We start from the raw sequence: 22,753 nt of genomic DNA on the forward strand, positions 1-22,753 counted from the left end.
TGGAGTCTTAGTCGCAAATCACTCTACAGTGGCTGAAAGAAAGGTCCTTTAAGCAAGTGAACCAAAATCACAAAATTTGAAAACTCCAGCCCACGCTAAGCGAGAGCCCCTTAGCAACACTCAAAAGGAATTATCAACAATTAAGAGAAGCCAGGCATGGAAACCCAGCCGGGGAGACTGAGGCAGAGGAACAACCATAACTTCAAGGCTACTCTGGGCTAGGTAGCAAGTACCAGGACACCCAACAAGGGCAAATGTTGCAAGATCCTGTCCCAAGAAAAACCAAACCAAGCCAAACGAATAAATAAAAACCAAACACACAAAAGAACTCAATATGTCTTGTTATTAAATAAGATTTCCCAGACAGTCCCCCTGCCCTTGCCAATTCCTTTCCCAAAATTCTGAATAAAATACATCCATAAAAGCAAGAAAGCTCCAAGCCGTGGGTTATCTGCCTGCCTCACACCCCCAAGTCCCCTTACAGATAAGGTCATCTGCTCCTGTTCCCGGGGGCTTCACAGAGCAGAATCAAACAAGGCCTTCTCCTCCGAGACTTGATTCCTCACTCTCAGGAACTACGATGTGGTGACCCACACCCTTAATCCCAGCCCTCAGGAGGCAGAGGCAGGTAGATCTCTGTGAATTTGAGGCCAGCCTGGGTTACAACGTGAGTTCCAGGATAGTCAGGGCTACATAGAGAAAACCTGTCTCAAAACAAAACAAAAACCAAAGCAAAAAAAAAAAAAAAAATAGTGCCACTCTCTGGTGACCAAACATTCAAATCTATGAGCCTCTAGGGGCCATTCTTACTCAAGCCACCACATCCCACTTCCTGCCCCCATAGGCTTGTAGCCATATCATAAAGCAAAAATGCAATCAGTCCAACTTCAAAAGTTCCCATAGTCTATCACAGTCTCAACACTGTTTAAAAGTCCAAAGTTCAAAGTCTCTTCTGATACTCAAGGCAAGCTCTTAACTATAACTCCTATAAAATCAAAATCAAAAGGCAGATCACATACTTCCAACATACAATGGGACAGGATATGCATTAACATCCTAAAAGGGAGGGAAGGAAACACAGTGAGGAATACTGGACCAAAGCAAGACCGAACCCCAGCTGGAGAAACTCCAAACTCTGCCTCTCCACGTCTGATGGCTACACACTCTTCAGATCCTCAACCTCTTTCAGCTTTGCTGACAGCAACACACTTCTCTCTCTTGAGCTGGTTCTACGCTGTTGGCAGTTCTCCTTGGTGGGTATCCGACGACTCTGGCATCTCCAACATCTTGGGTCTCCCAACAAAATCCAGGCTTTGCTGTCATAGCTTCACGTGATGGTCTCTCTGGGCCTCCACGTAGGGACTACCCCGATACACACCTGACTTTCTTTACCCACAGAGAGAGACTCCACAAGCCCTTTCTTGTATCCTGGATTTTAAAGTCGAAATCACATTCCTGAAGCTGCCAAGTTCTGCTGCTGTCTAGGGCTAGAACACTAGTGTAGGCATAATTTTTTTGCATCCTACTTTTAATAAACATTCAACTGCTCCTCTTGCCCACCACCCACCAGAGGTAGTGGAAAAGAAAAGTTACTAGGATATGGGGGAAGTGGACCCATTTAGAAATGATTCTTTGGAGCAAATCCCATCTGTGTAGTCAGGAGATCTTCACAGTGGCAGCTCGATCCACTTGCAAACACTTCATGGATAAACCAGCAGTCCAGTTCAGTAGTGTCAGGATAGCAGCATTGATGGAGTGACCTAGCAGGAACAGCCAGGCCTGAGCTGAATCAGCATGAGGTAGCAGGAGGGATTAGGGCCATCAGGGGTACCAGGAGTTCTTGGCTGTGCCTCTCTCAATGAATCGAAGATCAGTGAAGAGACGAGACCAAGAAGTGTTCTAGAGCTAGCTCCACAAGCAGGCCCCTCTCACAGTCTCCTGAGTCCTACTTATACTCCCTCCAAACATCATGCATCCTCAACCTTATGTCTCGCCTCAGCATGTGAGTCTATCGTAGCAAAACTCCAGTCTGTGTCAGCTGACATCACTCTGCCAATCAGCCTGAGTCCATGGACGCAAGAAGCAGCCAGCACACCACCAGAAGTTTCTTGGTGCATTTCTCTCTATGGAGCCTCAACAAATGGAGTTCAACTACGCAATGTAAGGAGCGACACATGAGTGTTGTTGGCGAAGAATCCTTCATCATTCGTCCTCTCTCATGCTTTAGCAGGACGTCCTTTCACCCGTGTCTGCTTTAGTGAAACACTTGTTCAGGTGTCTGCCCCAGCAAACCACCATCCCACACAACGGACTTTCCAAAGAGCCTTAGGTTTCCGCTTCACACGGGCCCCTCGTCCATCAGCGTCCATCAGCTTTCTGGTTTTGATGGTTTCCTTCACTGCTTAACCTCCCCTGAGATTCGTTGTCACGAGTTGGAAGCTTCGCTGGGTGAAGTCTTTCCTGAAGTCGCCACTCCCTTTAGTCTGATAAGCATCCAGTTTTTCTTTAATCTTTAAAAATCTCCTTGAGCATTGGACTTAGTTAGCTCCATTACACTGCCTGGTGCTCCTTTCCTTCTCCAGTTGGACATTTTGTATTTTTCTTTTCCTTTTAAAAAAAATTTCTAATTTAAGCCGGGCGTGGTGGCTCACGCCTTTAATCCCAGCACTGAGGAGGCAGAGGCAGGCGGATTTCTGAGTTCGAGGCCAGCCTGGTCTACAAAGTGAGTTCCAGGACAGCCAGGGCTACACAGAGAAACCCTGTCTTGAAAAACCAAAAAAAAAAAAAAATTCTAATTTATTTCAAAGATTTATTAATTGATTATATGTAAGTACACTGTAGAAGTCTTCAGACACTTTTTCTTCTCGCTCCAGTCCCAATTGCTCGCTGTAGCTGTCTTCAGACACCCCAGAAGAGGGCATCAGATCTCATTATGGATGGTTGTGAGCCACCATGTGGTTGCTGGGATTTGAACTCATGACCTCTGAAAGAGCTGTCAGTGCTCTTAACCCGCTGAGCCATCTCTCCAGCCCTATTCTGTATTTTTCTTGCTCAGTTTGCTCCCTTTCATTATAGATATAGTGTGACACGAGGCTGCCTTGAAATCTCCTCAGCCAATGCCATTAATCCAAAACTCTTCAGTTTAGCCTTAGGCAATTTTTTTTTGGGGGGGGGCGGACAAGGGCAGAAAGCAGCTACATTCTCTGCCAAAACATCACAAGAATGATCTCTAGGCCACACATAATATTCTCCTCTGAAACCTCTTGAATTTGGCCAGCATGATCTTCATTGCTCTCAGCACCAGTCTTCCAAACTCCTACTAGTGTGGTCCATTAAGGGTAGCTTAAAATATTCAACTGTTTTCCTAATCCAAAGTCCCAAAGTTCACACTGCACCCATAAGCAGCACAGTCAGGTCTCACCCAGCAAGACTCTGCCTCTTGGTACCAATTTCTGTCTTAGTCAATGTTCTATTGCTGTGAGGAGACACCATAACCATGGCAACTTTTATAAAGGAAATAATTTAATTGGGGCTGGCTTGCACTTTCAGAGGTCTAGTTCATTATCAGCATGGCGGGAACATGGTGGTATACAGTGAGGCATGGTGCTGGGAGGAGCTGAGAGTTTGACATCCAGACCCCACCACACTGGGTATCTTTATCTCTCTCCACCTTTTTACTCTTTTAAAAAAATATTATTTATGGTTATGGGGATGGAGAGATGGTTCAGCAGTTAAGAGCACTGACTGCTCTTCCAGAGGTCCTGAGTTCAACTCCCAGCAACCACATGGTGGCTCACAACCATCTGTAATGGGATCTGGTGCCCTCTTCTGGTGTGTCTGAAGAGAGTGACAGCGTACTCACATACATGAAATAAATAAATCTGTAAAAAGCATCACTGTTGTTACTGTGTGGATGATGTATTTGTGAGAGAGGGTATATGTATGGCACAGGACAAGCGCCGAGGGTCAAAGGTTAATGGTGTGGAGTTGGCTTTGTCCTCCCTCCTTTCTGTGACTTCACAGAGGGAGTGCAGGTCACCAGGCTTGCTCAGCAAGCACCTTTAGTCACTGAGCCATCTCACCATCACTTGTCATTTTTTTTTTTTTTTTTGAGGGATTTTCCACTGAATCTGGATCTTGCTGATTTGGCCAAAGTGACTGGCCAGCAAGTCTCTGGGATATGCCTGATTCTGCCTCCTCGGTTCTGGGAAAGCTGTGTGCCCCCCCACACCCCCCCCGCAGCTTTTTAAAAAAAGATTTATTTATTTATCATATCTAAGCGCACTGTAGCTGTCTTCAGACACCTCAGAAGAGGGCATCAGATCTCATTACAGATGGTTGTGAGCCACCATGTGGTTGCTGGGATTTGAATTCAGGACCTTCAAAAGAGCAGTCAGTGCTCTTAACCACTGAGTAATCTCTCCAGCCCCCCCCCCCCGCCCCCGAAGCCTTTATGTGTGTCCTGGGGGTCTAAGTTGGTTCCTCACACTAGCTCAGCCATCTCCCCAGTTACTCCTCAGCAGTGTAAAGTGAGAGTCCCCACGGTTGGGGGCCATATGCTTTCACATACCCAATTCCCCTGTGATTTTATCTTTTATCTCTTTGCTGGATCTCTCTCATCTGAACAAAAGCCTGTACCTCCTAGCGGTTGCCAGCGAATGACAAAATAACTTGCCTTGCAAGTGTTCCATCCCCCCTCTTTCTTTTAAGACAAGTCTCATGTAGCATAGGCTAGCCTGGAACTTGTTATGTAGCTGAGGATGGCTTGAAGCATTTAGACTCCTGGCTGGGATTCCAGGGACATACCACTATGCTGTCACCTCCCACTCACTCTCAAGCCACTGACTCTTTTGTTCACTGGAATGGCACTTGCAAAGGTTGCTAACAACTTCTTTGTAAATCCAGTGCCATCTTTGAGGTTTTATTTACCGTATTAATCATCAGCCCTCAATACTTTCCTCCTGGTTTCTGTCTCCTACACACCATACCCACTCATTCCCATCACCCAAATAGCTTCTTTTTCTGTTTATGTATGTATGCATGTATGTGTTTATTTATTTATTTTGGACAGGGTGTCTCTGTGTAGCCCTGGCTGTCCTGGAGATAGATCAGGATGGTCTCAAACTCACAGAGTTCAACTCCTCACAGCTGGAATTAAATGCATGCGCCATTATGCCCAGCTCAGAAAATATTTACTAAATGTAAGAAAGCTGTACTCCTGTACTCGTCTAAACTACTTGGACTCACACATGAAAGGCCATGTCTTATTACCCGAAGACCCCTTTCCAGTCAGGCAACCAGTCTCAACCCACAGGTTTAGAAGGACCCGTTGGCACGCGCCGCCTAACACTGTTTTGTTCGTTTTTTCTGCCTCCAGCCTGGGAACTGCTGCTGGCGATGGAGGTAGATGTAGTTAGAGGTGCAAGTTCAAGTTTTCTACCAAGTACCAGAAGACAAAGTTCTGAGATGCCCTCTGCAGACCCGTAATACTTCATTCAACTCTCCCACCGACTCTTACCTTCACAGGAGGGTGCGGTCGCTCCGAGAGCGCTGCCCCACTGACCAATACTTGATCCAAGATCAAGAGAGTCAGCCAATTGCTGGGGCCCAAAGACAGTAGGGGCGGGGCGCGGTTGCTAGGGCCGGGCTAGTGGGTGCCGCCCGAGGCGCGAAGCGACTCCCTGGTTGCTAGGCAGGGAGGTCACAGAGTGCGGCTCGGGGATTGGACAGCGCTGGGCGTGGGCGGGGAGGGGCGTGGCCCGGCGGCGTCCCGGCCCCGCCGAGGTGAAACTGCGGGAGTTCCGGCGGGAGGCCTGTGCTGAAGACCCGCACCTTCACCATGGCCTCGGCCGAGCTGGATTACAGCATCGAGATCCCGGATCAGCCCTGCTGGAGCCAGAGTATGGAGGGGGATTGGGAAGGTGACCTAACAGCGATGCCCCGCCCACCCTGCGGCCCGCCCTCCCTCGGCCCGCCCCCTTCGGGGGTCCCGCAGGGCTGGCTAGAGCTTGCGGGGCGCTCCCAGCCCCGCCCCCCGTGCCCCGCCCCCAGTCGACTGAGGGTCTTTCTGTTCCACAACAGGTTCTCAAGGTTCTGCTTCCCTTTGTAGCTGGAGGCCCTTCAAGGTTCATTCTAATTCTTTTGTTTTGGATTCTCGCTCCTCATTTGCAAGTGTGACTAGGCCCATCCTTCATTTTTGCAGAGGTTTGGATTCCTGGGGGAGCCTCTGGTCCTCAGAAAAGCCAAGGGACTCAGCAAGCCTAGTCCTGCCCTTCTCAGCTCACCCTGGCAGTGGTTAACAGAATGGTCGGTTAGGCCGGGTGGAATTCTGTTGAAATCCTATCCCTTTAGTAATTGGATGACCTTCGGCAAACTTTCAACTTTGAATTTTAGTTTTCCTGGAGCAAAGCTGAGGAAAAATTGCTGGTTGCACAACTGAGATTATTTGTGTAAAGGACTTGGCATGAATCCTGATGGAAGTAAGCTTAGTAGTTGGCATTTAAACTTAACGTGTGTGTGTGTGTGTGTGTGTGTGTGTGTTTAACCCTCCTAAGGCCATATCATTAAAAAAAGATGTGTGGGAGGCCTCCTAAGATTAGTAGCTTGTAAAGTAGTGTAAGTTGTTGGACCAGAGAATGGAAGGTTGTCCCTTTTGGAAACTGGGGCAGAGGAGGCTTGGAGTACAGGTCGGCCAATGCTGCTCTTTGGTGTTTCCAGTCCACTGCCCCGCACTTGTCCAGCTCATCATAAAGTTTAGCTAGGGGGTGCTTCCTTCAAAAGCCTCCCCAGAGCCAGGTGGTGGTGGCGCACACCTTTAATCCCAGCACTTGGGAGACAGAAGCAGGCGGTTTTCTGAGTTCGAGGCCAGCATGGTCTACAGAGTGAGTTCCAGTACAGCCAGGACTACACAGAGAAACCCTGTCTCAAAAAACCAAAAAACCAAAACCAAAAACAAAAAAAGTCTCCCCAGGCCTCCCTTCCTATGCCCTCCTGTCCCACTGTGTGTTTCTTGCTTGGAATCTATCTAGGATGGGGCAGGGGCCTCTCATCTCCTAAAGCACGAAGGAAGGACTGCCACTATCTGTTTCTCCCTAGAGGTGGATCGTTGGGCTTATAGATGTGAAAGGACTTTTGAAGAATTTTTGACAATAGCATTAGATGAAGTCAGTTACTATTTCTGTCTTGGCAGAACCATCAGCTGCAAAGGGCTGGTTCTCCATTCTGCAAGGCCAGGAGGGTAGGGACTCTCTCTCTCCCCACGTGGGTAGAGACAGTCTTATTTATTTAGGCAGGACTGGGGGATTGAACGCAGGGCCTCATGCGTGCTAAGGCAAGTGCTTTACCACTGTGTCATACTCAGCCCGCATTAACTTTGATTGCATATTTATTTATTTGTGTGTGTGCATGCACACCGTAGTGTATGTGCACAGGTCAGAGGACAGTTGGTAGCAGTTGGTTCTCTTTTCCTTCTGGGTGGGCTGGAGCGCTAGCTCAGGTCCTGTGCTTTGTCAGTAAGTGCTTCTCCCTGCTGAGCCGACTCACCAGCTCAGCCTTCCTTTTATGACAGTTGTCTTGACTGGCCTTGAACTTACTCTGTAGCCCAAACGAGCTTGAAATTGCCAATATCCTCTAATCTTTCCCAGTAGCTAACGTTCCAGGCCTGTTGTAGAAATTGTTAGAAAGCACTTCCTATTGAGCCACATTAGCCTCACATCCCTTCTGCTCAGTTCAGCTTTTGCTGTGTCCCTGCCTTGGGCTAGTTATTGGCACCTCAAGCGTTTCATGTTCAGATGCCATGCAGAGAGCTGTGGTTTTCTGGAGGGAGGGAATGTAGAAGCAGATGGTTTTGCAATGATGTGGATACTATCTAGAAAGTGAGCCTTCTTCCTCTCGAAGGGACAGCGTTCCTGCTTCCTCAAACCTTTCCTCCAAGAGGAAGTTCCTCCAGGGCTCACGGTTGTTTCCACTGCTTCCCTCTCATGGTGCATGCTCCAGACTTAAGCCAGAGGTGATGGAATGTTTCCTTAACCCTAACCCTAACCCTGACCCCAGGTGCACTGTGGGCTCTGAAACCTCTGGCTTCTCCTCTGCAGAGAGCTCCTCTACAGGTTTGCCTGGCTACACAGAATGACTTTCCTGGAAGGCTGGGGGCAGAGACTGCCCTTCCTCTGTGGTTAGTGTTTACTGAGGAAGTGTGTAGGACTGTCAGTCATATTTCGGTTTGGGAACTGCCTCCCTCCCAATAGGAAGTCAAAGCCACAGAGTCAAGCTCTGCACTGAATTGGCAGCAAGGTGAGCAGCCAGTGGAGCGGTGGGCTGCAGTAATTTGGAGCCCTGGGCTTTGTGGGTCAGGCTGGGCAGACTGTCTTCCCACACCCCACTGACCCTGCAGAATTCATAGAGAATCTCACAGCAGGAATCTCATCCTCTGATTTGGCCGTCACACAGGCGACTTGAGGGGGTTCAGGCTTTATTGCGGGCCTTCCTTTTGTCTGTTACTGGCAAGGGTTAAGTAATGTAGCCCTATCATTACGCCCAGGAAGTTATTGCTGGCACCAGGGAGCAGTGCTGGGTCCCCACCATCGTGAGGGGCCTGTGTTGAAGGGGTAGAGCTTCCAAGGGCTGGCAGGTCCCTGGCCAACAGCAGAAAGTGCCAAAGGAAAGGCACTGGAAGAGAACCAAGGAGGGAGGAGCTGCAGAGGGCAGGAGCCTAAGAGAGACTGCGGAGAGTTCTGCACAGTGGAGAGTCAAGGAACTCAAGAGGTGGCCAGGTATAAAGGCATAGCATAGAGGAAGCTGAGGCAGGAGGATTGCAGTTTCAAGGTTAGTCTGAGCACGACTCTGTCTCAAAAGAAAAGGAAGGAAGGAAGGAAGGAAGGAAGGTGGATATATGGAAGGGACAGTTAATATTTGTTCCTCTTCTTACCTGCAGACCCCAAGGGCTGCTGTGACTGCCACTTTCTTCCAAAGTGTTCCATTCACTTATTTTAAAACCACTGAACCTAGCCAGGTGTGGAGGTGCACACCTTTAATCCTGGTGCTTGTGAGGCAGAGGTAGGCGGATCTCTGACTTAGAGGCCAGCCTGGTTTACAGAACAAGTTTCAGGACAGCCAAGACTACGTAGAGAAGCCCTGTCTCAAAAACACCAAAAAGCAAAACAAAACAACACAACACTGAACACTTCATGTATCTCCTGTCCTCTTTGTGCAGGGGCCAAGCAGACTTCTCTGTGATCGGTCTAGTTTCAGTGTTGTTGAAGCACAAATTTTACTGATTTTTGAATTCTCATACCTCTTCTTTCATCCATTAACAAGCCAATTAAAACCTCTTTCCTAGCTGGGTGGTGGTGGCGCACACCTTTAATCCCTGTGCACTCGGGAGGCAGAGGCAGATGGACCTCTGTGAGTTTGAGGCCAGCCTGGTCTACAAAGTGAGTTCCAGGACAACCAGGGCAACACAGAGAAACCCTGTCTCAAAGAAAACAAAACAACCCCCAACTCCAAAAGAGAAAAAACAAAACAAAACAAAACAAAAACGTTCAAAATAAAACAAAACATAAAACTTCTTCCCAGGGGCCTGCTGCGTGCCTGTCTGTTCCAGGCCTTGCACCTGAAGTCTGGGCCCAGGGTGCTTGTCATGATTGTCATCTTCCACTGTGACCGTGCTGTGCCCCATCCTCGTGCCAGCCCTCTGGGAGATCCCTTTCATGATGTCTTTAATCTTCACCATCACCCTGGGAGGAGGGGTACCCTTAGTCGACTTTCACAGCTGAGAGACAGATGGACAGACGGACAGATGCGAGGTATCCGGCTTCCCAGTAACATTTTTCCGCCTGGGCGCCTCACCTCAGAGCGTGTGAAGGTGAAATTTTGGCTGCCATGAGGAAGGAATGTGGGAGTGCCATGCCACAGCAAAGGCTGCACACGAAGTAAGGGTGTCCGCTGAAGTATTTTTATTATAGCCTCAGACTGGGAACGACATCATGTCCAATAATAGGAGATTGGTCACCATAAAGTATGAGAGCATTCTACAGTTACTCGGCAGCCACTGAAAATGATGGTGTAAAAATACATAAACTGACAGGAGAGATGGTAATGGTATTTTGCAGAGCAGAGGAAAGCAGGCAACAGAGAGTGTGACTCCCATTTATTAGATATTCATTTTCTGCTTTTTCTACAGCAGACATGTTACAAGGATTGAACTCTCTGAGGCAATACACCGTTGAGGTTTCTGTGGTGATCTTGCTGAGTTTTTTTTTTTTTCAGCATTAGTCCCATTTCACAGATGGAGGAACTGGAAAGTAAAGGACTATACCTTAGGTCTGCTTCACAGTCACAGAGTTAAGAGATGTGGAGAGACGTATGGCTTTATACAGTGTAGATTCTTAAATGAGATGCAATTCTACTGTTATTTCAAAATCTAAGTTTAAAATAATTTGGATTAAATTCAGGAGAAGCGAGACTCTAGAAAGGAATTTTGGGGAGTAGGGAAACTGGGGACTCGTTTTCTTGCTTGTGGTTAAGAACACATGGGCTCCTTGTGTTTTGCTTCTAGCTTCCCATTAAGAGCATCCAGTGTCAGGTGAGCCCTCTCTCTGTCCTGGCTACACGCCCCTGGGATGTATGCAATCTAATTTATGCTTTAGTTTATGACTTGAACTGCTTGCTGTACAGCAGATGGATTTGTAATTCCTGTGTTTCTAGTGTCCTGTTAGTCCCTGACAGATGACAGGCAGCCCGGAGATTGAGTTATTTTGTAGCATGCTGAGGAAGTGTCAGGATAGAAAGGAATGTGTCTTCATTGCCCAGGCTTCGGGGTATCCATGAGCACACTGCCTTCGCTGCTTTGGTGGAACCGCCTTCCCTGCTGGCATTTTGAAATGGTATTGTAAAATTCCTCGAGAAATTGGTACCCTCTGCTTTGAAAATCATTTTTTGTTGTGGCAGTATTCCAGGGTCTTACACAGGATAGGCCAGTTCTACCCCTGAGCACCCCAGCCCCATATTTGTTTTAGAAAATGCATTTAAAAAGTCATGGGAAAAATACCTGTAAGCTGGCTGGGGTGCACAGCTGTGACCCCTCATTTAGGATCGAAGGGCAAGAGGACCAGAAGTTCAAGGTGGTAACAAGTCCAAGGCTGCGAGACCATGTCTCAAAAAACAAATCACCTCTAATTCAGAAGTATTTACCACTAATATTTGATGTTTTTTGCCATGTATAAAATGGTCATATATACATTTAAAGGGTATTATTTTGTGATAGTACTTTGCAGCTTGTTTTTTTCTGTTACTATTTTTAAACATCATATGTAATTTACATATCATAAAATTCATCTTTTAAAATGAAAAAATTTATTGTTTTTTTTTTTAGTATATTCACATATTTGTGAAAACACCAATAGGATCCAATTCTAGAAATGTTAACACTGGAAAAGAAATCTTAGGCTCACTAATGGTCACTCCCCGCTCCTCCTCTTAGCTGTTTGCAACCACGTATCTGCCTTCTGTCTGTATCGATTTGCCTTTTCTGGCTGTTCTATATGAATGGAATCATATGATAGTTGACCTTTCAGGCCCAGCTCCTTTCACGTAGCATGGTGTGTTTAAGGCTCATCTATACTACAGGTAGCACTGCATTCTTTATGGTTGAATAGTATTCCATTGTATGGATACATTAACATTCTACTATGAAAACTGAAATCCAAGTTTCTGTGTGGACCATTGTTTTCAGTTCCTATCTTAGGAGTGAATTATTGAGTCACAAATAACTCAATGATTGATTTTTGTTGTTTGGAGATAGAGTCTTTGTCTTAGTTAGGGGTTCTGTTTCTGTGATGAAACACCATGACCAAGGCAACTTAGGGAGGAAGGGGTTTATTTGGCTTTAGCTTCCACATCATTGTTCATCACTGACGGAAGTCAGGACAGGAACTAAAACAGGGCAGGTTCCTGGAGGCAGGAGCTGATGCGGAGGCCATGGGACATGTTGCTTAGTGGCTTGCTCCTCATGGCTTGCCCAGACTGCTTTCTTATAGAACCTACATCCACCAGCCCAGGGATGGAGCCACCCACATTGGCCTGGGCTGGGCCCTCCGCCGTGGATCACTAGCTGAGAAAATTCCCTACAGCTGGATTGATGGAGGCATTTTTCTCAACTGAGGTTCTTTCTGATGAGTCTAGCTTATGTCAAGTTGACATAAAACTAACCATCACTAGTTTGCGCTGTGCATGCCAGGCCGACTTAAAATTTGCTTCGAAGCCCAGGTTTTACTTGAACTCACAGGTCTCCCGATTCTACCTGGAAACCGCTGGGGTTATAGTATGTTTCAGTTCTGGGCGGAACCGCCAGGCTGTTGTCTATAACGACTGTACTAGTTTCCTCCGTCTACAGGAGTGTGTGAAGGCTCAGTTTTCTTCTATGGGGTTTGCTATCCTCCGACTCTTTGTTTTAGCTCTTCTCAGAAGCATAAAGTGGTGTTTCCTTGTAGCTTTGACGTTCATTTCCCTAATGACCGTGAAGCTAAACCACTTTCCATGTACTCCTGACCAGTGGAGAAAGAAGGCTAACTGCAGGAGAGATATGAGGATGATGATATGAGGATGTAAGCACCCATGCAATAAGGTGGGGATGACTGCGCACGCGCAGGCACGTACGTACATACGCAAACACGCAGGATTCTGTAACCCCAACATTGGGGCTAGTGGAGGGGGCGGTGGAGACAAGAGGATCAGTGGGGAATCCCTGACCACCAGCTTTGCCCCAGGCTCACTTAGAGGCCCTGCCTCAAGGGAACAAGGTGGCGAGTGACAGAGAAGAACTCTTGATGGCCTTCTCTGGCTTCCATATGTGTGTATGGATGCCTATGCCCATACAAGTGTGCGTACCACATACACATATACCATAATCACACATATACAGAAGCGTTCACTGAAGCATTCTCTCCCTCTCTCTCTGCTCCCTCCCCCTTTGGGCACACACACGCACGCACACTTTTTGTTTTTAGATGGTAAAAGTTTTAAAATGTGTTGAGTACAAGTACCATATCAAAGGTGTGGTTTATAGTCTGTGGCGTTTCCTCCCCCCTCTCCCCCTTCTTCCCTCCTCCCCCTTCTCTCTTCTCTCTCTCCCTCTCCTTCCTCCCTCCCTCCCTCCCTTCCTTCCTTCCTTCCTTCCCTCCTTCCTTCCTTCCTTCCTTCCTGGAAGATGCCCTTTAAAGTATAAAGTTTGGGCTTGGAGAGATGGACTAGAGGCTAAGAACACTTGTTGCTTGTGCAGAAGCCTCAGTTTCTGTATCTGCCACCCATCTGGAGGCTCACAGGTGATAGAACTTAGTGGGGAAACCCCCACTCCATTCCCGATTCGGCATGCACCCAAAGAATCATGAATAGACCACCCTGATGTAATTACATGCGGTAGTTTAATGACGGAGCTCCGGACTGACATGCATCCCACACAGGAGATAATGGATGTCGGCCACGAGGCTCGAAAGCTAGGGGGTTTTATGGGGTAAGGGGCTTAGGGGTGTGGAATTCAGCATAGCGACACACTATTGGCTTATTCAAACATCAGCAGAAAAATTACATGTACGTGCAGGGTGTCAGAGTTCTGTGAGTTGTTGACTCAGTTCAGATAGCCCTGTTATGTCCTCACATCCCCTTTATCTTATGTTCAAGCTGTTACCAGGAATGTTTTAACTATGGGGCATACCCGGGTTTGTTTTTCTTTTTTCTCAGCCCCAGGCAGCCTCTAGGCTCACAAACAACCAGCAATTTCTGAGTACTTTATATGACTTACAGGTCTTGAAATTTCATCTTTCTTTCACCAGGCACCTGTAATTGGAGTTCCAGGGAATCCAGCGCCCCCTTCTGGCCTCTGAGCACCAGACACACACACGGTGCACAAACATAAAATAGAAATAAGCAAGTGAAAGCACAGAGCTGAGAGGTCCGAGCTCACCTGCCTTGTGGGTTGTCTGTGCCTTTGCTGCCACGGCCCCAAAATTGTTGCCTAGTTATGGAGATGTGCTCCTCTCTAAAAAAATATTTTATTCTATGCGTTTTGCCTACATGCTTGTCTGTGCACCACTTGTGTTCCTGGCACCCACAGAGCTCAGAAGACGGCATTGGATCCCCTGGAACTGGGGTTAAAGATGGTTGTGAGCTGCTATGTGGGTGCTGGAAATCAAACTCAAGTTCTTTAAGTGTGCCTAACCACTGAGCTATCTCTCCAGCCCTAAGATTTATAGTTTTAATTTTTTTATTTGAGACAGGGTCTCACTATGGAGCTGTGGCTGGTCTGAAATTGAGTCTTCCGGAAGAGCAGACAGTGCTCTTAATCACCGAGCCATCTCTCCAGCCTCTAGTTTTAATTCTTATATTGAGGTCTGTGACCTGCTGAAGCTTCACGTGCCACCACTCCCAGCCTGTGACTGTCGCCTCCTCTCACTCTGGGCGTGTGGGGCTAAACTCAGTAGATGTCATTTCCTGCGTTGCAGAACCTGCTGGCTAAGGGGAGAGAGATAGACACTAAACAGACAGCTGTTTAAATCTACAGTAGTCAGTAACGGATTGGATCATGTCTGTTCCAGGGTTTTCATTTGCTCTTTATTGCTATGGAATCAAACCCTAACTGAGTGGAATCAGGTCCCAGCCCCACTCTTGGCCATTCTCGGTCTCCTCCAGGGTCCCAGTCTAAGGTCTGCCTACTGTGGCCCAGATGGCTATCACAACCTTACCCTTTACATGTCCTCTGTCCAGCCTGCATGCTCCCTTGGGACCTTTAAGCCACTGTAGCAAACATGACTTCCTCTGGCACACCTTTCTTGGTCACTATCACTTTCCAAGCCATATTTCTTCTTCTTCTTCTCTTCTTCTTCTTCTTCTTCTTCTTCTTCTTCTTCTTCTTCTTCTTCTTCTTCTTCTTCTTCTTCTTCTTCTCCTCCTCCTCCTCCTCCTCTTCCTCCTCCTCCTCTTCCTCCTCCCCCTCCTCCTCCTCCTCCTTCCCCTCCCCTCCCCCTCCCCCTCCCCCTCCCCCTCCTTCTCCTTCTCCTTCTTCTTCTTTTCTTCTCACCATAATGGGCTGGAGAGATGGCTCAGTGGTTAAGAGGAGCACTGTCTGCTCTTCCAAAGGTCCAGAGTTCTATTTCCGGCAACCACATGGTGGCTCACAACCATCTGTAATGGGATCTGATGCCCTCTTCTGGTGGGTCTGAAGATAGTCACAGTGTACTCTTACAATAAATAAATCTTGAAAAAAAAATACCTTTATAGAATATTTAGGTATAGACTCCAAAGGGACAGCTAGGGGTAAAAGTTCATAGTAGAAGGCTTGCCTATCATGCACATGGTACTGGGTTCCATTCCCAGCATTACAACGAAGCAAAAGCTAATGTTGATACATAGGGCAGTGTGCACCCCTTCCATCCCCACCCCCATCCCGTGAGGCACACGTTGGGTACAGGAGCTGGAGAGTAGAGAGACTGTTCTTTCTCTTTAAGAGTACCTAGGCTCTGGGAGTCTGCAGCATTGTCCACGGCACCGGACTGGTGTCTTCATAGAGATAAATATCTTGAGAATCATCCTGCCAAGGGAACTAACAGATATCCCACCCCAGAGCTGGGCAGAGTTACACGTCCCAGTGTTGGAAGGACAGTCTGGAGACTCTGCAGAACCTGCTCAAATCTCTGTTTAGAAATGCCTTTTCTGTGCTTCTGAGGGACTGGCTTTGTCTTGTGGCAAGGCCATGAAATCCAGTGGCCTGAGCTCAGAGAGTCATCTGGTGGGAGTAGGTAGTTGTTGGTTTAACCCAGGAGCCTGCAAGGCCTGAGCTTGGAGGTGGACAAGATTGGGCTGGTCCCCTCCCACCTCCCCACGTAGTTCAGGTCCTCAGGTGCTGCCCTGGCAGAAGATATAGGGGTACAGGGATAAGAATGGCTGTGACTGACTGGAGGCACCTGAGTTCTTGGAGCCTGAGAGGGATGGCAGATGTCAGCAAGGGACTGAGGAGGGTCTGGTCTAGTTCCATCTGGCCTAGAGCCCTGCGGGTGCAGGCAGTTAATCTCTGAAGGCCAGAGTCGCCGCTTCTGGAGAGCAGGAACATTGAACTTTTCAATCACATTAATTTCCACAGGAAATTGTTGTCTTCCTTTTGTCCAAAGGTTAGTGATTTATATTTACCATCTTCTTAACTAGCCTTGAAATTTACTGTTGCTAGGTCACCACCAGCATCAATAAATTTCAGGTGTCGGCTGAGCAGAGCCAAGCCGCTTGGTCCTTGGAAGGGTGCATAACTAGCCCCCTTTAAAGGTTGGCTGTCTAGCTACAGTCCTCGTGCAAATGCCCCACAGAGGGGTGTCACCTACCTCCCGGGGGCGGGGGAATGAGGTAGGTGGAGATGGTTTTAGGGAAGTCTCATCAGACGTGCATGGTGCAGGCAGCTGACTTTGCTCTAAGTACATCACTGAAGGAGGCATGCTTCCAGCTATGGACGGGGCTGAGCCTGGAAGTGCTCAGGGTGCAGAGCAGGGGTCACATAGCATACCTGCTTACGGTGTTACCGGGTTAAACTTGGTGAATTCAGGTTGCAGCATTCTCTTGGCAGCATGGTGGAGGAGTGGCTGGAGTCAGGCAGCCTCCTGCCCCTGCTTCTGTCATTTTACCCAGTTCTTTTGTTATTATTATTATATTAAGGGAGGAGAGTGTCTCGTGTAACTCAGGCTGACTTTGAACCTGACCTTCCTCTCTAGCTAAGGACAACCTGGAACTTCCATTCCTCCTGCTGCCACCTCCGGAGAACTAGGGCCATTCTAGGTGTGCAACAGCGTGCTTAGTTATGCTCTGTGATCTGTGCATCTAAGCCAGGACCCCGAGCATGCTAGGCAGGCTGTCTGTCAACTGAGCTATGCCCTAAGCCCTCACAACTTCCCCCTTAAGCTCGTTCGCCCCCCCCCCCCATCTGTTCATAGAGCAGAACAGAGGCTAGCAAACGCCTTCTGTAGAGACAGACATAGTTTAGGCTCTGTGAGCCACCAATCTTTTTTGTAGGCAGTCATCTGTGAGATTACATCTGAAGGGAGCCATAGACAATAGATAGGGGGGGTAAGAACGGCTATGTGCTCATGTAGCTATTTATTTTGAGACGGGGTCTTATGTGGCAAAGGCTAGTCTCAAACTCACTACTTCTGATTCACTTTCCAAGTGCTGAGGAAGCAGACATGTTCTGCCGTGCTGCTGAAAGACTCCGAAAGGATCCCCTCGCTCAGGCCTCAGGACAATAGCGGACACCCAAGAACTCACGATAGACCGAGCTTGTTGCAAACCACATGAGGCTTTATTCGGGGAAAGCCAGAGCTCTGGGGACGACTCATATCCCACGCAGGGGTAGAGGAGTCGACCTCGAGGGGAAAGGGGTCCCAGTTTTTATAGGCCCTAAGTGGGGAAAGGAGAAGGGGGAGAGTAGGGGATTTCCAGATCTAAACAATGTCTATTCTCAAGAAATGGGTATGGGAGGGGTACAAGGAAAGAGTCTAATGAAGTTGCAGCAATGGGCACACACCTGGTCAGAACATTGGCAGACACACAGGTTCGAGGAGTGGCCAGAGCATTGTGCACCTCTATATTTCTAAATCAGTGAAGCTAGTTCTGCTAACACTGACATCTATCTTGCCAATTTCAGGGCTTCTGTGTCCTTTTACATTCTGTCAGGATCTTATACTGCGTGTATCATGCTGGGGATTGAAGCCATAGTCTTTTGTTTTGTTTTGTTTTGTTTTTCGAGTCAGGGTTTCTCTGTGTATCCTTGGCTGTCCTGGAACTCACTTTGTAGACCAGGCTGGCCTCGAACTCAGAAATCCACCTGCCTCTGCCTCCCAAGTGCTGGGATTAAAGGTGTGTGCCACCATGCCCTGCGAAGTCATAGTCTTACACATGCTAGGCCAACACTCTGCTAAATGCACTATATCCCAGATCCCTAACAAGACTCCATGTATACATGTGTGTACATGTGTGTGTGTACGTGTGCGTGTGTATACCTACATACCTCTACATGCATGCTCACATGTAGGATTGAACCCACAGCTTTATTTAGGCCAGGCAAGGTAGTTGCCACTGATCTATAGTTCCAGACATTTAATGAGACTTTTTGTAAATTTACAGGTATTTATTCTTTTTAAGATAGGGTTCTAGGCCATTTAGGACTATAGTAAGACCTTGTCGTCCCCCCCCCCCCCCAAAAAAAAAAAAAAGGAAGGAAGAAGTAATAGAGCTGGCTCTGTGGAGCCCTCAGCTTGAAGCCATTTTCTGGAACTGGAAAGGAGCCCATAGGTGATGCTGATCAAGCATGAGGACCTGAGTTCACATCCCCAGTTCCCCCAGCAACACTGGGCAGAGCTCACACAGATGTGATCCCAGGGTTAGGGAGAGGCAGAGACTGGGGGGTGGGGGGATGTGGGATCCTGGAGCTCTTTGGCTGGTCAGCCTAGATGAGTCTGTGAGCTCCAAGTGTACTGAAAGACTGTCTCCACAAACTAGGTAGCGAGTGGTTGAGAAAGATACGAAGGTTGACCTCTAGTTTCCACAGTGCACGTGCACATCACATGGACAAGCACATACACCATACACACATGACATCACATGGACAATCACATACACCATATACACATGACATCACATGGACAAGCACATACTCCATACACACATGGCATCACATGGACAAGCACATACACCATACACACATGGCATCACATGGACAAGCACATACTCCATACACACATGACATCACATGGACAAGCACATACTCCATACACACATGGCATCACATGGACAAGCACATACACCATACACACGACATTTAATGGACAAGCACATACACCATACACACATGGCATCATATGGACAAGCCCATACACCATACACACATGACATCACATGGACAATTACATACACCATACACATGTGACATCACATGGACAATTGCATACACCATTCACACATAACATTTAATGGACAAGCACATACACCATACACACATGGCATCACATGGACAAGCACACATACCATACACACATGGCATCACATGGACAAGCCCGTATACCATACACACATGCACCATGTTAGCTCACAGACCATAGAAAAACAGTGGGTTGGCTAGATGGCTCAGTGGGTTAAGACATTGGCTATCAAGGCTAATGACCTGGGTTTGATCCTCAGGATGCATGACGGAAGGAGATCCAGCTCTGACAGGTTGTCCTCTGACTGCCAGACTCACACCCCTTGGCACCCATGTCCCTTCCCATACAAAAAAAATAAATGTAATTTTTAAAAATGGAAGAAAAACAAATTGATTTAGTTCATAGATTCCCTGGCTCCCTGGGCTGGAAGGTGAATTAATTGTCTAGAAAGGGCACTCACTTTCTTGTCTTGAGATTCGAGTTACTAAAATATGGTGTCCTCATGTGGGTTTATCCGGCGATGCTGCGATACCTCCTCAGAGGCCTAGGAAAAGGCAGTTGGCTGGAAGGATGGAGCCACGTGGACACTGAGTGCTTGTTGGTTCCCGGCCCACAGCTCTAGATCGGCCAGAACCCCAGTCCTGCCTCTGGTGTTGACAGCCCTCATCTGTGTTTCAGAGAACAGACAAGGTGGGAAGGAAGCTGGGAAGCAACAGCCTGTGGTGATTCTCTTGGGCTGGGGAGGCTGCAGGGACAAGAACCTGGCCAAGTATAGTGCTATCTACCACAAAAGGGTGAGTACCGCGGGCAGGCAAGTGCTGCCCAGGGGGCGGGCTTCTGCTAACTGGGCTGCTTGGTGGGGGACTTTAAGCTTGGTTGCTTCACCTTTGGGCTGGAGCAAAAGTTGGTCACCTATGTGGCAGCCCTGGGTCTGTACAGAGAAGACCTATGAGGGAGACAGTGGGCTCACGGGACTTTGGTTCTGTGGGCAGACAGTCTGAGAAATAAAGTGGGTCGGTGGTCACAGGGAAGACAGAAGAAGTGCTGGGGGCAGGTGCAGGGACAGCCTCAGGGAAGGGTCCCCGCACCCCTGGCAACGAGAAGGTGGGCATGAAGAAAAAAAAAGCTTCCCAGTGGAAAACTTGATTTTTCTTAAAGAGAGTAACGCCAGCCTGTTTTATGCTGTAAGGAGCGTGTCCTGTGTACCTTTTGTCGAAACAGCTCTAGTCAGCTACTGTGTGCCGCCTGATGCCACCTCGTCATGTTACTACGTTTTCATTGCATACCGTGTACAGTCCATGCCCAGATACCCAAGTCGAATGTCCCCAAAGCATCTTACAGAGCAGATATGTCCAACCCTGGAGTCCAATCCATGTCGCACACTGCAGCTAACTCTTCTGTTCCCCCAGCCTCCCCATCCTTCCTTGTGCTTTAAAGCAGGCCTTGCTTTTGGCTTCCTGGGGAGACTGAGCTGCAAGGGGATAGTGTAAGAGTAGAATCCCACCTGCTGCGGGAGTGGGGGAGGCTAAAAGCCTCTCTGAGATGTTAGCGTTTGGGGGTGTGGGTGGCCTTCAGCAACCCCTTTCAGAATTTTCAGTGCCTCCATGGCTGGAAGCTCAGGGGTCTCTAAGAGCTGTGCCCACAGGTCTCCCCTCATTCCTGACAGGTGCCAGCTTTGTCACTTGAGATACTTTTTTTTTTTAAACTTCTAACATAACCTTTCGAGGTGGGTGTCATCCCAGTTATAGATGGGGGCACAGACAGAGAAAGAGGAAGTAAATTACTCTTTGCCCATTCAGTTAATAAGTGGCAGGGCCAGGAATTAAGTCCAGACCCGTCTGACCCCAGAGCCTGCCCAACTCAGATGCTCCTGACAGAGAGGCCCTTTGTCTCTAGAACAAATTAATTAGAGGAGGGGTTAAGACCCAGACAAGGTGGTGTCTGGTGCCTCTTCTAACTGACCTTCAAGGGGACCTGGCCAGAGGTATAAAGGTTCACTTGAGACAGGCAATAAGGGCTATGGAAGTTGAAAGTGAGCTTGGGCCTAGAATTTAGCATTTAAGGACAACATTTTCTGTATTTTGAATTTCTTTCATTATTGTTTTTTTATGTCCCTCTGTCTCTGTCTATCTGTCTCTCTCTTTCTGGTTTGGAATTTCAAGTTGAGCGTGAGAAGTGGTCCAAAGTCCAGGAATCAGATATAATTAAGGATCAGACCCCCAAATACAGTGTGGACTCTGTTTTCAGGGCCCTGCGACAGGGAAGGGGGAACAGGACTGTGATGTGGAGCTAGCTCATCTGCACCCTCTGGTGGTCAAGACTGGGACCTGCATGCCATCTCTTGCTCTTTTGGGGATGCCTATTTGTGTCTAGGAACTAAGGGCAAGGCACAGTGGTTGCAGCTTGGTGTACCTAAGCCCCAAGGCCTTAACTATGCAAGGTCTGAGAAAACAAGAGGGAAGATACTTTCTTTTGGTAGAATCAGATGTCTCCAAAGCATGTTCTTAGCTCCAGGCTTCAAATACCATCCCAGGCTGAAAAGTCTAGACAGCATGAAGCCCGGGGTTTTTGGAAACAGGCCTTGAGTGTACTTCCACTCCTGGGAGGCACCTATGCCTGCAGCTGGCAAGCTAGTTACAACAGAACCCTGTGGAAAGTAGGGCTACTGGGCTTCTTCGGCTAACCTGTGCGTGCGCTTGTCTCTCCAGGGCTGCATTGTGATCCGATACACGGCCCCCTGGCACATGGTCTTCTTCTCTGAGTCCTTGGGCATCCCTTCACTTCGCGTGATAGCCCAGAAACTGCTGGAGCTCCTCTTTGACTATGAGATTGAGCGGGAGCCTCTGCTCTTCCACGTCTTCAGCAATGCCGGCGTCATGCTCTACCGCTACGTGCTGGAGCTCCTACAGACCCACCAGCGCTTCCGCCATTTGCATGTGGTGGGCACCATCTTTGACAGTGGTCCTGGCGATAGCAACCTGATAGGGGCCCTGAGGGCTCTGGCAACCATCCTGGAGCGCCGACCTGCGGTGCTGCGCCTGTTGCTCCTGGCAGCATTTGCCCTGGTGGTGATCCTGTTTCACTTCCTGCTTGCTCCATTCACTGCCCTCTTCCACACCCACTTCTACGACAGGCTGCAGGACTCAGGCTCCTGCTGGCCTGAACTCTACCTCTACTCTAGAGCTGATAAGGTGGTCTCGGCCAGGGATGTGGAACGTATGGTAGAGGCACGCCTGGCTCACCAGGTCATGGTGCGTGGAGTGGACTTTGTGTCATCTGCGCATGTCAGCCACCTCCGAGACTATCCTACTTACTATACAAGTCTGTGTGTTGACTTCATGCATAATTGTGTCCAATGCTGAGGTCCCGCTCCGGAAATAAACGCCGACACCTCCCTTCAACCTTTATCTATCCTGGGGGCTACTAGCATGGCTTCGCCCTCCGATCCTGGGATGGGAGTGGTAGGGCAGGTCTCTGTGGGGCAGCCTTACAGTTACTTGGACAAGTGTGATAGGCTGCTGATTCCTACGGTGTTTGGTCTCTCTCTCTCTCTCTCTCCCTCTCTCTCTCTTTCCTCTCTGTTACGTGGATGGCTCCAAGCCCAGAATTGTATTAAAAAATAATGTGGGGTTGAGGAGGGAGCTCAGTTGGTAAAGTGCTGGCAGTATAATCATGAGTTCATTCCCAGAACTCACATTAAAGAGAAAGAAAGGAAAAGGAAAAGGAAAAGGAAAAAGAAAAAGCCAGGCATATTGGCACACACTTAAACTCCCAGCTCTGGGGAGGCAGATATAGGCAGGTGCCCG

General features: G+C 48.3%; 2 protein-coding genes across 12 annotated transcripts in view; one reads left to right on the plus strand and one right to left on the minus strand.

Moving 5' to 3' along the window:
* Armh1 (armadillo-like helical domain containing 1) overlaps positions 1 to 5,683 on the minus strand; it is a 38,592-nt gene extending 32,909 nt beyond the window's left edge. For 2 of the 5 annotated variants that reach the window (XR_867885.3, XM_030253635.1), the window contains exon 1: positions 5,519 to 5,637. The gene's annotated coding sequence lies outside the window, so the exon portion shown is untranslated. Of the gene's footprint in view, positions 33 to 5,518 lie in introns of all 5 variants that reach the window. The other 3 variants (XM_006503207.4, XM_006503206.4, NM_001145637.1) reach the window with 3 other exon arrangements.
* A 33-nt stretch (positions 5,684 to 5,716) lies between these two features.
* Positions 5,717 to 22,354, plus strand: Tmem53 (transmembrane protein 53). 7 transcript variants are annotated; one of them, NM_001285815.1, is made up of 4 exons: positions 5,717 to 5,900; positions 6,203 to 6,306; positions 19,626 to 19,741; positions 21,656 to 22,354. In NM_001285815.1, exon 4 carries the CDS (start codon positions 21,692 to 21,694, stop codon positions 22,307 to 22,309), a length of 618 nt encoding a protein of 205 aa, NP_001272744.1. In that variant the 5' UTR covers positions 5,717 to 5,900; positions 6,203 to 6,306; positions 19,626 to 19,741; positions 21,656 to 21,691; the 3' UTR covers positions 22,310 to 22,354. The 7 variants fall into 7 exon arrangements, with proteins under 7 accessions (NP_001272744.1, NP_001272743.1, NP_001272741.1 ...); NM_001285814.1 differs by lacking the exon at positions 6,203 to 6,306 and adding an exon at positions 6,394 to 6,479; NM_029589.1 differs by lacking the exons at positions 5,717 to 5,900; positions 6,203 to 6,306 and adding exons at positions 6,106 to 6,125; positions 6,394 to 6,479.
* Positions 22,355 to 22,753: the final 399 nt, after the last annotated feature.

This window comes from Mus musculus, chromosome 4, assembly GCF_000001635.26.
Source record: "Mus musculus strain C57BL/6J chromosome 4, GRCm38.p6 C57BL/6J".
NCBI lineage: Eukaryota > Metazoa > Chordata > Mammalia > Rodentia > Muridae > Mus > Mus musculus.

What these genes read in the sequence shown, in the direction of transcription:
- Tmem53 (NM_001285812.1), top strand. Translation starts at nt 5,840, where the DNA reads ATGGCCTCGGCCGAGCTGGATTACAGCATCGAGATCCCGGATCAGCCC. An exon ending in TATGGAGGGGGATTGGGAAG is followed by an intron (nt 5,922 to 19,625) that starts GTGACCTAACAG and finishes TCTGTGTTTCAG; the next exon opens with AGAACAGACAAGGTGGGAAG. An exon ending in GTGCTATCTACCACAAAAGG is followed by an intron (nt 19,742 to 21,655) that starts GTGAGTACCGCG and finishes TTGTCTCTCCAG; the next exon opens with GGCTGCATTGTGATCCGATA.